The 12,496-nt window shown below is 42.4% G+C and overlaps 1 protein-coding gene across 3 annotated transcripts in view; it reads left to right on the plus strand.

The window, feature by feature from the left end:
- LOC306748434 (protocadherin Fat 3-like) overlaps window positions 1-12,496 on the plus strand; it is a gene marked incomplete at both ends in the record, with an annotated part of 98,467 nt that overhangs the window by 51,966 nt on the left and 34,005 nt on the right. For 2 of the 3 annotated variants that reach the window (XM_079231601.1, XM_079231600.1), the window contains 4 exons: window positions 4,315-4,590; window positions 4,969-5,179; window positions 5,275-8,003; window positions 8,100-9,471. In XM_079231601.1, coding sequence (XP_079087727.1) covers window positions 4,315-4,590; window positions 4,969-5,179; window positions 5,275-8,003; window positions 8,100-9,471 — 4,588 coding nt within the window. Of the gene's footprint in view, window positions 1-4,314; window positions 4,591-4,968; window positions 5,180-5,253; window positions 8,004-8,099; window positions 9,472-12,496 lie in introns of all 3 variants that reach the window. The other variant, XM_079231599.1, reaches the window with a different exon arrangement.

Consider the following 12,496-nt stretch of genomic DNA (forward strand, 5'->3'; position numbering starts at 1 on the left):
GAAGTTTGCAAATATTCACAGTGGAAGTCATTTATATGAGATGCACAGACAGAGAAAAGAAGAAATGTTAGCAGTACATACAGACATTAAAAAGAAAAAGGTCAGTGAAGGCACTCCCCTTGATATGGAGTTTACAATTCAAGAGCTGAAAACAGCAATAGAGGGAAGTGGGTTTTCTGCACCAGGGCAAGACCAATTATGCTATGCTATGTTTAAACAATTACCCGAGGAAGCCTTCAAAATGGTGCTTTAACTGTTTAATATGATTTGGAGGGAAAGTGTAATGCCAAGCAGCTGGAAGAGTGCTTTGATTCTACCTTTTGGCAAACCTGGTAAAGACCTAGCTAATGCTGGCAATTACAGACCAATAGCGCTGACGTCGCACTTGTGCAAGTGGATGGAAAAGATCATCACGCGCAGATAAACTTACTTCTTAGAGCAAAGGGGCTTGCTTAATAAATCGCAGAATGGGTTTCGTAAAGGTAGATCAACAACTGACGCTTTAATAAAAGTTAGCAATGAGGCAGAGAAAGCAATAAGTATGAAGGGGTGCAGATAAACTGTCACTACTGGATATATATAGGGCCATTATAAGATCAAGTATAGATTATGGGTGCATGGTGTATGGAGCAGCTGCTAAAAGCACAATTGAAATATTAGATAGAATTAAGTCCAGAGCTCTTAGACTATGCACGGGTGCAATTAAATCCACACCAAACATCGCACTTCTGGTGGAAGCGGACAAACTGCCATTCAAATTAAGACGGGCCAAACTAGCTATGGCATATTGGGTGAAGCTAAAGGGTTCGGGAGAGGAACTTCCTGCAATCAATGTGCTGCAGGAATGTTGGGAGTACACACACAATAAAGGGAAAGGGTTTGGGTGGAGCATCAATTCAGTAGCCAATGAGTTCGGATTAAATAAGTATGACTATGGTCCCAGTGTGACGTGGGGAAATGTTCCTCCGTGGATTTTACCAGCCAACAAGGTGGACTGATCACTCATAGAGCAAAGGAAAAAATGGGTGGGGAAAAACTGTGACATTGGACAGCAGACACAAGAATACATGAACAACACGTATTATAACTATCTGCAAATATACAATGGGAATGGTCACGTGGGTGCAGGGATATTCATAACTGAATTTAATAGGGCTATATGTAAAAGAATTAATGACAGACAGTCTGTCTTCATGGCTGAAGTTACTGCTATAATCCTGGGGCTGCAATGGGTGGAAGAGGTCAGGCCGGAGAGAGTGGTTATCTGCTCAGACTCTGCAGCAGCGTTAAACAGCATCAAGTCCAAACGATCTATACGAGAGGACTTAGTGCTGGAAATATCTATGCTGAGGCTCCAATTTTTTTTTTCCTGCATTTTTGCTGGGTTCCTGCTCATACAGGTGTGGAGGGAAATGAGAGAGCGGACAGGATCGCTAAGAAAGCCCTTAAACTCAAAAAGGAAGAAATACTGAGTATTCCGTTTGGAAAAGGGGAAGCGAAAGCTGTTATTAGAGAGGCAGTGAGGGAATTATGGCAGAGGGAGTGGGACAACAACTGCAAAGGAAGGCACTATCACAATATACAAAAATCCAAAATGTTAAGTTTTTCAAAGGGAAGTGTCGGAGAGAGGAGGTAATCATATCAAGGCTAAGATTGGGACACACAGGACTGAATGCAACTCTGTTTTTAATGGCAAAAGTGGGAACAGATAAGTGTAATTTTTGTAATGAGACTGAGGATGTGGAGCATATTATCATGAAGTGTCGGAAATACAACTCTGAAAGGAAACTTTTGAAGGCAAAAATTTGTCAGTTGGGACGGAGGTGGAGTCTCGAGGGAGTTCTGGCAGCGAACCAGGTGGGTCATGAGGGTTATAGGGCTTTGTTGCGATTTGCCAAAGATACAGGACTAGGACGCAGGATTTAGGTATAGGTTTGTTTGTTTGTTAAGTAGATGGGCTGTTAATGGGTAGTATTTTGGGTTTTGTTTTGTTGCTTTGAGTTGCTTTGTTGTTGTTGTTTCTATTTGTTTTGTTGGTTTGGTTTTATTATTTTGTTTGTTTCTTGTTTCTAGTTAGTTAGAACAGTTATTCCTGAATCTGCACACTCCGGTACAGTAGGAGGCGGTATGCACCTAGGCAAATTGGTTGCGATCCGCCAGTCAAATTTATAGAAGAAGAAGAAGACAAAGAAGAAGAAGAAGACAAAGAAGAAGAAGAAGAAGAAGAAGAAGAAGAAGAACAGGTGAACAAAAGGCAAGGAGGGGGAACGTAGCAGGAAGACATGCACAAGAGGAGAAGAGAGGCTTAAGCCGGTAAGTTGGCTAGCGGCCCGGCTCATATACTTCAGTTTGTGTAGTTAATTGATAGAGCTATGGACTGAGCTACATTTTCAGTTATTTTGTTAGTTAAAAACCTTTAAAACTTGCAGAACTGACTCTGCCTGTGATTGCTGAATTGCCCTAACTTTTGTGTCCTCCGTACCGCCCAGTTACACACACCTGAAACGCTCTGTTTTAAAGCCTGTCTCTTTAAGGCCCCCTCTTCCAAAAAGCCCAGTCTGTTCTGATTATTCAACGTTTCTTGTCTTCCGTATTTGTTCTGTCGATGTCTTTGCAGCTGGAACCTCACTGTAACTATACATGTTGCTACACTGCTACTGTGAATATCACCACAACACCATACGTGAGCCATATCAGTCGTATTGGCTTCGGCGTGACTTTACAGTCACTGTGTTGCTGGCTACTACAGCTTTCAGATCTAAAGTTACAGAACATTGCCAAGCTAAAGAATCACCGTTTCTTAAATGTTGTTTTGAAAACGCATCTCTTTTGCAACGTTTACACTGAGCGTTCACACAACGCTGGAGTTTTAGAGTTTGGAAACGCTCCTGAGGACGGATATGTTTTTACCAGCGGACGCCTCAGTGTCTCATGAGCTGCCACAGAACCAGCAGCAATAGTTTAGTTTGGAGACGTGATCCACTTCCTGAAAGTATATTTACTTTGCTCAGTTTGCTGCAGCAGTTGAGGAATCGATCTTCTTCGCTCATCTGCAGCTTGATACTTTTCAGGAAATACTGTGTTTGTTCTGGAAGTATCTTTCAACATTACATCTTTTGTTGTTTGCTAATTGCCGCGTATCAAGCATACAGGTCAGCAGCATCGTTGGCAGTGAAAGCAGATGAAATGTCCACGCAGAATTGAACTCTCTATTTTTGACTCAAGCTGGGCTTCATCACCAGTCATCTGTGACTCAGGAACTTTCCATGAGTCATGACTCACACCAACCACAAACAGGCTGCATGACCTCTCTGCAGTCAATGGCACACGTCCATCTGCGTTCATTATTGTTCAGCATACACTCTCTTTCATATTCCACTGACAGGAAAGATTGTCAAGTAAAGGGATTTGAATAGTGTTATCAAGTAGTCTTGTATTTCTTAACATCCATCCATTCATTATCTTAAACTGCTTATCCTGTTCAGGGTCACGGGGGGACTGGAGTTGATCCCAGCTGACATAGTGTTAATGAGCTTTTAGAAAAACGGAATACAAGTACATGTACAAGTCCATTTACCATTTACATTGGTTAAGGCAGGGTTTACCCTGAACAGGTCACCAGAATATCACAGGCCTATCTTTTTTACCCGTATATGAAACCACCATAGACATGTGCATTGCTTCTGCAAGTTAATACAATATTTGCAGCAATCCTATTGAAATATAAACAGATTTTGAATTGAAATTGTACTATTAGGAACTTTCCAAAGGGGCTGATGCATCAACAGCAGTGACAGACCAAACAAAATGAACTTGAGAAGACAGTTTCATCGTGTTATTTCCTGCTACTGTACAGACCTATCGGAATCCACTTAACCACATCTGCCACCAGCCATTATTGCAGGGATGGTAACGACTAAGAGATTTAGGTTAGAAATTAGAGATTTGTACTAGACCCTCCACCTGTCTGTCCAATGTTGTATTCTGGAACGGTTTCAGTCATGAGGACGGAAAGACTGTGTTTCCTGAAAACAGGCCCCAACCCAATAAAGTTCATATACAAATAATCAGAATTAGCAAATATGTTTTGTAGGGAATGTAATGCTGCCCACATCGATTCATGTAATCAGCATGAGGAGGAAACATTTATATTCAAAATATCTGCAATATGTGCACTACAGACAATACATATCCACACTGAGAATATCTGCAACTATTCTGCATGAACATTTATCAGGAGCAGGATAATACAACTCAATTAATGATGTCTTCTTGCATCTTTCTCTTCCGTTTCTATATGTCCTCATGTTCCAGGTTCACATCACTGTTTTGGACAACAATGACAACGCTCCCATCTTCTCCCAACCAACCTATGATGTCACTCTGTCTGAAGACACGCCACCTGACACTGAGGTGGTCCAGGTTCTGGCATCGGACCGTGATGAGCTTCACCGGCTGACTTATTCTCTGCAGAGCTCAATAGACCCAAGTAGCATGCGTCTGTTCCGCATCCACTCCACCCTGGGCACCATCTACACTGCTCAGAGGCTGGACCACGAGGCCTGTGCCCAGCACATCCTCACTGTCATGGTAAGCTATCTCACTGTCTGATATGTAGGATCTTGTATGAACAGCTGTGGTCTTATCTTGAGGTCCCCTTTTTCATTCATCTTGCTGATGGTTTCCAGACTAGTAAGAGCAACAATCAATTACAGCTGCGAGCTATAATTAGGTGCACTTAATATTTTAACTTTAGTATGTACCAAGATGTAGACCTGAATGTAGTGTAATTTCATGGGCTAATATTTTTTCATTTGTTTTCCAACCAATTGGGACAGGAAAGAGGATCATTTTATACTGATCTTCTTATCCAGTGTGGATAAGGTTATACGTGTGGCAAAATTATCATATTTTACTCCTACTTACTTTGTTACCATGCATGACTTTTTTTACTTGTTTTTGCTGCAGGTGAAGGACCAAGAGTTCCCATACAGAAAGAACCTGGCCCGTGTGCTAATAGAAGTGGAGGATATAAATGACCATGTGCCCATCTTTACTAGTGCACTCTATGAAGGCTCAGTCTATGAGTCAGCAGCAGTGGGATCAGCTGTGGTCCAGGTGACTGCCCTGGACAAAGATAAAGGTGTGAACGCAGAGTTACACTACTTTATTGAAGCAGGTAGGCACCTCTGACAGCTTAATACTTGAAATTATAAAATATTTACCCTTAAAATAACTGCCATATTGATGACATTCTATTTGATCTTCCAACAGGAAACACTGGAAATACATTCCATATTGAACCAGTTTTGGGTATCATCACTGTTGCTCGTGACCTGGACTTGTCCACCTTAGGCCATTATGTTCTCACTGTGAGAGTTACTGACAATGGCTCCCCTCCTCTGTCCACCACCACTATAGTGCGCATTGCTGTCACCCTCTCTGACAATGCCGGGCCAAAGTTTCCTCAGCCTGAATACCAAGCTGAAGTCACAGAGAAGGCTGTGATGGGGACCTCTGTTACCACAGTCAATGCAGTCAGCCAGTCCACCCTTACTTATGAGATTAGGCAGGGCAACACAGATCATGTTTTTCAGTTAAATCAGTACAGTGGAGTCATTTCTACCCAAAAGCCTTTAGATTATGAGACTACAGCATCTTACACCTTGATAGTCCAGGCTACCAACATGGCTGGCATGGGCTCCAATGCTACTCTGTTAATTCAGGTTGTGGATGAGAATGATAACCCACCAGTTTTCCAGCAGCTTCACTATCATGGCAGCATCAGCGAGGCAGCACCCATTAACAGCGTGGTCTTGAACTCCGATGACTCACCTCTCGTAATTAAGGCCACTGATACTGACCGAAACCAAAATGCACTGTTAGTCTACCAGATTGTTGAGGACACTGCAAAGGCATTCTTTACAGTGGACTCAGGTACTGGCTCAATCAGAACCATTGCTAGTCTAGACCATGAAACATTTTCCAACTTCCACTTCCATGTTCACGTGAGAGACAATGGCAAGCCACAGTTGACTGCAGACAGTCCAACAGAGGTTACAATACAAGTGATTGACACAAATGATTCACCACCTCGCTTCACCCAGAATGCCTATGAAACGGTTCTGCTACTGCCGACCTATGTGGGAGTAGAAGCTTTGCAGGTTTCAGCCATAGACCCAGACAAAGATGTCCCTACAGAGCTCACCTACTCTCTGACTGATGGAGTACTGCAGCACTTTGTCATCAAACCTTCCAGTGGAGTCATTACAGTCAAACACAATAACTTCTCCAAAGAACGTTTCCGCTTCAGTGTCAAAGTTTCCGATGGGAAATTTTCCAGCACAGCTCTAGTGACCATTCTTGTCCGAGAGGCTCTGGACTCTGGTCTCAGCTTTACTCATAGCCTTTACTCTTCATCCATCCAAGAGAATGTATCAAATATCACCAAAGTGGCTGTGGTCAATGCTGTGGGAAACCGTCTCAATGAGCCATTGAAGTACACTTTGTTGAATGCTGGCACAAGCTTCAGAATCCGTCCAACTTCTGGTGTGATTCAAACCACAGGTATACCCTTTGACCGTGAAGAGCGTGAGTTCTACGAACTGGTTGTTGAGGCAAGAAGAGAGCACGACCGTCTGCACGTGGCCAGAGTTATGGTTAGAGTCCACGTTGAGGACATCAATGATAATGCCCCTGTGTTTGTTGGACTTCCTTATTATGCAGCTGTTCAAGTAGAAGCTGAGCCAGGATCACCCATTTTCAGGGTCATGGCAGTAGATGGTGACAAAGGGATTAATGGAGAGGTGTCTTACTATCTCAAGGATGACCATGGTCACTTTCAGATCAACCAGCAGACAGGTGGTCTCAGACTCAAGAGGGCTTTTGAGTCTGACTTGTCCAATATAGAATATCAGATGGTGATACATGCCAGAGATGGTGGCTATCCACCTCTCTCATCTACTATAGAATTCCCCATCACTGTTGTCAACAAAGCTATGCCTGTCTTTGACAAACCATTTTATTCAGTTTCTGTGAATGAGGATGTGGCTGTGCACACCCCAATCCTCGGCATCAATGCCACTAGTCCTGAAGGTCAAAACATTATCTATACAATAGTTGATGGGGACCCATCTCTTCAGTTTGACATTGGTTTTGATTCTGGAGTTATAAGTATCATCCACTCTTTGGACTATGAAGCAGCAGCATCTTACCACCTGGCCATCAGAGCCACAGACTATCTAACTGGGGCCTGTGCTGAGGTTGATGTAGATGTGGTAGTCCAGGATGTAAATGATAACCCACCTATATTCCAGAAAATGTCCTACAGGGTAGTTTTGTCTGAAACAGTCATGATTGGAACTCCAGCACTTCAAGTTATTGCCACTGACAAAGACTCAGAGAAGAACAATGTTGTCCGCTACCAGATCTTCTCAGATGTGCTTAACAGCACAGACTACTTTCACATTGATAGCAGCAGTGGATTAATCCTGACAGCACGTATGCTAGACCATGAACATGTCCAAAAGTATGACTTCATTGTCAGGGCCACCGATAATGGCTTCCCACCATTGAGTAGTGAAGTATCAGTCATAGTTGTAGTGAATGACATGAATGACAATCCACCAGTTTTCAATCAGCTGCTCTATGAGGCGTATGTGAATGAGTTAGCACCTAGGGGTCACTTTGTTACCTGTATCCAGGCCTCAGATGCTGATAGCTCAGATTTTGAAAAGTTGGAATACAGCATTTTGTCAGGAAATGAAAGAATGAACTTTGTGATGGACAAAAATACAGGAATCATCACATTGTCTAGCCACCCTAAGCAAAGAATGGAGCCTGTCTACAGCCTCAATGTGTCAGTGTCTGATGGGGTGTTCACCAGCACTGCACAGGTTCACGTTAAGGTGTTGGGGGCCAACCTGTATAGTCCAGTTTTCGTACAGAATATGTATGAGGCAGAATTAAAAGAGAATGCTGCTGTGGGAACCAAAGTTATCCAAGTAAGTGCTATTGTAATTCATTGAAATATGTTACACATTGATAATACAGTATAGCACTTATATATCCTCATGTCTGTATTATTATTTTTATTTCAGGTAAAGGCAACAGATGCAGACCCTGGAGTATTGGGTCACATAATGTATTCCTTTGTTAACGATGTGGGCAAGGACCAATTTAACATTGATGCAAATGGACAGATCACTGCTGTAGAAAAGCTTGATCGCGAGGACCCAGCCAATAAGGACATTGTTCTGACAGTGGCAGCCCAGGACCCAGGTGGACGTGCCTCTTACTGTAAAGTACAAGTTACTCTGTCGGATGATAATGATAATGTCCCTTGCTTCCGTGCCACAGAGTACAGAGCTTCAGTCAAATCTGATGTGGCGAAAGGTTTTTTGGTGACACAGATTCAGGCTTATGATCCTGATGATGGCACTAATTCCAAAGTGACATATTCACTTTACAGTGAGGCACATGTTCCTGTGGTGGACATTTTGGAGATAGACCCAGACAATGGTTGGATGGTGACTAAAGGCAGCTTCAGCCACTTGAGGAACTCTGTATTATCTTTTTTTGTGAAGGCTGTAGATGGAGGAAATCCAGTCCGGCACTCTCTAGTGTCTGTCTACATCCATGTACTTTCTCCAGATGCCTTCATTCCTTCCTTCAGCCAACATCAATACTTCTTTAGCATGCCAGAGGACAGTCCCATAGGTTCAGCCATAGGGACTGTTCGCCTCAACACTTCTCCTGGATATGCATTGCTTTCTGCTACTTTTGCCCTTGTTAACGGAGAGAATGGAGAAAACAACCAAAATGCGGTGTTTGTCGTGGAAAAGGATACAGGTGTAATCAAGCTTGATAAGCTTTTGGACCATGAGGTGATAAAAGGATACCATTTGAAACTCACTGCCACTGTTCAACAGGCTAAACTGGATTCTGTGACTTCAGTTGATGTTGAAGTCAAAGTGTTGGATCTAAATGACAACAAACCAGTATTTGAAGCCAACTCCTACGAGGCCACAGTAATGGAGGGAATGTCAACTGGAACCAGAATCATTCAAGTTCAAGCACTAGACCCAGACTCAGGGGGCAATGGCCAGGTAACATACAGTCTTGGGACATTAATCCAGTCAGATGGGGAATTGGATACATTGGTTGACACCTTTAGCATTGACAGCAACACAGGCTGGATCTCCACACGCAAGGACTTGGACCATGAGACCAATCCATCCTACACATTCACGGTAGTAGCCTTAGACCTTGGGGAGACCCTGTCTCTTTCCGGTACCACTACTGTGCATATAGCAGTGTCAGACATCAATGACAACCCCCCCAGCTTCCTAGAGCGACACTACTTTGGTTCAGTTCAGGAGAGTGACCCACCAGGCGAGGTGGTGGCTGTGCTGAACACCAGAGATGATGACAGCTCTGCCATTAACCGTCAAGTCAGCTACCACATCACTGGTAAGTACCACTGTACACATCTGTTATTGCATTGCAACTGTATCAGCAGACGTTGATACTGGAGCTCTGCAAATCCCTGGAAATCAGGCACTATACAGTACATGCTCATCCTCCACCTTGACCCCCACTCCGTTAATGTAGGCCTCTCCAAAGAGGGCAAATTACTTCCTGCATCTCTGTATGTTGGTGTTGGACATAAATTGCGAGTTGCGGAATTGTCTGAATTCCTAGGAATACTAGCCTGTGTATTGTTGCTCACCTGTGTGCAATCAGAAATGGTTGAAAACGCATTGTGTGTATCTCTCTGGCTTGGATCAATGGTATACTCAAGATACATTTGTTTTTAGACTTGTTAGCAGTGTTGGGGTAGTTACTCAGAAAAAGTAACTAGTTACAAGTTTCTAGTTACTTCTGAAAATTGTAACTAGATTACTTTACTAGTTACTGCATTTGAAAAGTAACTTCACTACTAGTTACTTTACTTTCCATTTTTTTAAGCAAATGTCCAAATTAACCGCAAAGATACATGGACAAACATCATGGCCCTTTCATCACTTTATTTTCAATGTTCAATAAAGCGCATCTCTTAGCCTTTCCACATTAGTGTATTGTAATTGTAAACATGTCAAACAAAATGGCATATAAAACTCAACCATTAACTTGAACGAACATTAACCCTGTTCACACTGTCTGACCAAAGAAATATGCCTCACTTTAAAATCCACAAACAACAGGATACAAGAGGTGGGGACATTCAGGTCAAACAGCATAACACATTGAAAACAGGCTTTTGGAAACATGAGACCCCACTAAACCAAATGGGGGCCGACTCCTAAGAACAAAACCAGCTTGTTATAGGAATCATTGTAGTGGTTTAAGAAAAATAGAAAAATGAATCGCCCTTTTTCCCATAAAATAGAAACAGAAATGCACTTAACCCAAAAAATAGAAACAGAAAATGGAATTAAATAAACAGATAATCCACTTCATCATTGCCTAAATAAACAGAAAGTGCACTATATCCTATGAAGTTTATCATTTTTCTCTATTCCCTAACCCTTCAAAATAGCAATTGTATCGCATGAGTAAAAGTCTCTGCAATCTTTTACCCGACAGCCTGTTCCTCCTTGGGGTCAGAACAATACTGCCCAGGCTGAAAGCCTTTCGACAGTGTTGTAACTTGTTTTATTACATGATTTACTCTTATTGTGACGAGCATGTAAACAGGAAGTGCTTTTACTTTGAAGGCATAAAGTACAGCGATACGTGCTTGTTGACGCTAACTAATGTTGACGTTACGTGTGGAAAATATATACATGTCTGGTGCAAGAGCGCGTTCTCAATGCTTTAACAGTTGTAATACTGCAGTTCACCAGTAAAGTGATTCCGTTCATACCAGACGTGTCTTGGTCCTCATTAGAAGCTCCACGTCATTACAGACAGGTGCACTTGATGGTATTGGAGTGTTGTATTGCTTTGCAATATTCTTAATCCTAGGGAACCTGGAGAGAACCTCCCAGTTGGATCGGGCACTCCGTCTCCGTCTCATCCATTCCCCGCTTCCCTTCTTCTACGCACCAGCAACTACGTCACTCAAATCACTCAGATCGGAGTTCTGTGATAGACTGTTCATGCAGGAAGTGTCGTGTGACTCGCGCGCCACTAAAAGAGAACTTTTCGGACTGGTAAAAATGGCTTGAGTAACGCAGGAACGCGCGTTACTGAGGTCTAGTAAAGTAGTGTAGTTACCAATATTTTGAGTGTAATGCGTTACTTTACTTCGTTACCTATAAAAGTAATTACGTTACTGTAATCCGTTACTTTGTAACTCGTTACCCCCAACACTGCTTGTTAGTATTCTGCATCTCCAAAAAGATGCACTCACTATTGATATTTGTGAAAACATGTTTTGCAATTTGAATAATTATTTAGCTTTTAAAATAAATTTGAGTGGCAATTGCAAGTGACTAATCATTTTGTAAATGAAAGCAAAGTTGTTCTGTATTCAGGGGTTCTCACATTTCCACCAATGGGTCTCCATATATTTCACACTGAGAGCCCTGTGTTCTCTAACTAATATCCACCACTACTACAGGACCCCAGCATGGACAAAGTGCCGTCTATGCTTGTGTTTCTTTGCTGGGGCGTCCTGTGAGTATCCAAGTATCCATATATATTTAAATATATATCTTCACATCTATTTGTTTACTTACACCTCAACAACAACTAATCATCACCTGGCCTACTTACACCGGAAAAATGTACCACACAGAGCAAGATTAGTATGAGTTTTCTATGACATGAAGGTGGCTCTCTTTTAACCTGGCTGAATTGCCATGGTAACTATTGCTGCACACCTAGCCAGGGGTCTCATTTATAAAACATATATATACGTATAGAATCTACACTAAATGTTTGCGTACATACAAATGAGGAAATGTAACTACGCCAAACAAATTTTGAGCTGCTGATCAATCATTCTTCACCCTAAATCACAGCAACTACGGGGAGAAAGACCAAGTAAATGACTTTTTCAGACAGAAATGGAGGTGCTTGTGGTTGAGGTGGTCCCTGAACACACGTTCCCCATTAATTCCTCCACTCACTTAGTTCTCTAGCAGTGATCGTGGATCCATCATGCAGCATTACACCTTATGCGAGTCACCGATTCAATCCAATTCAGTTAATTTTGAATAGCCCAAAATCCCAAATTATCCTCAGAAGGCTTTATAATCTGTATACATACGACATCCTCTGTCCCGGGACCTACCATCGGTTACCTTTTAATGGGAAGAAAAAGGGTAGAAACCTTATCAGGATGGACGGAAGCAATAGATGTCATGTGTACAGAATGAACAACGTGACAGAGTTACAGAACATTCAGTTACAGCACATTCATCTCCACCTCCTTCACCACCAGCAAATGTAACTAATTTCTCTCCTTTTTCAATGACAAAATTATCGCAATACACAACCAGCTGGCTGTCGCCTCCCCCTCCACTACCAACCCCCAGCCCTCAACATG

Source organism: Taurulus bubalis (genome assembly GCF_910589615.1).
Source record: "Taurulus bubalis genome assembly, chromosome: 16".
NCBI lineage: Eukaryota > Metazoa > Chordata > Actinopteri > Perciformes > Cottidae > Taurulus > Taurulus bubalis.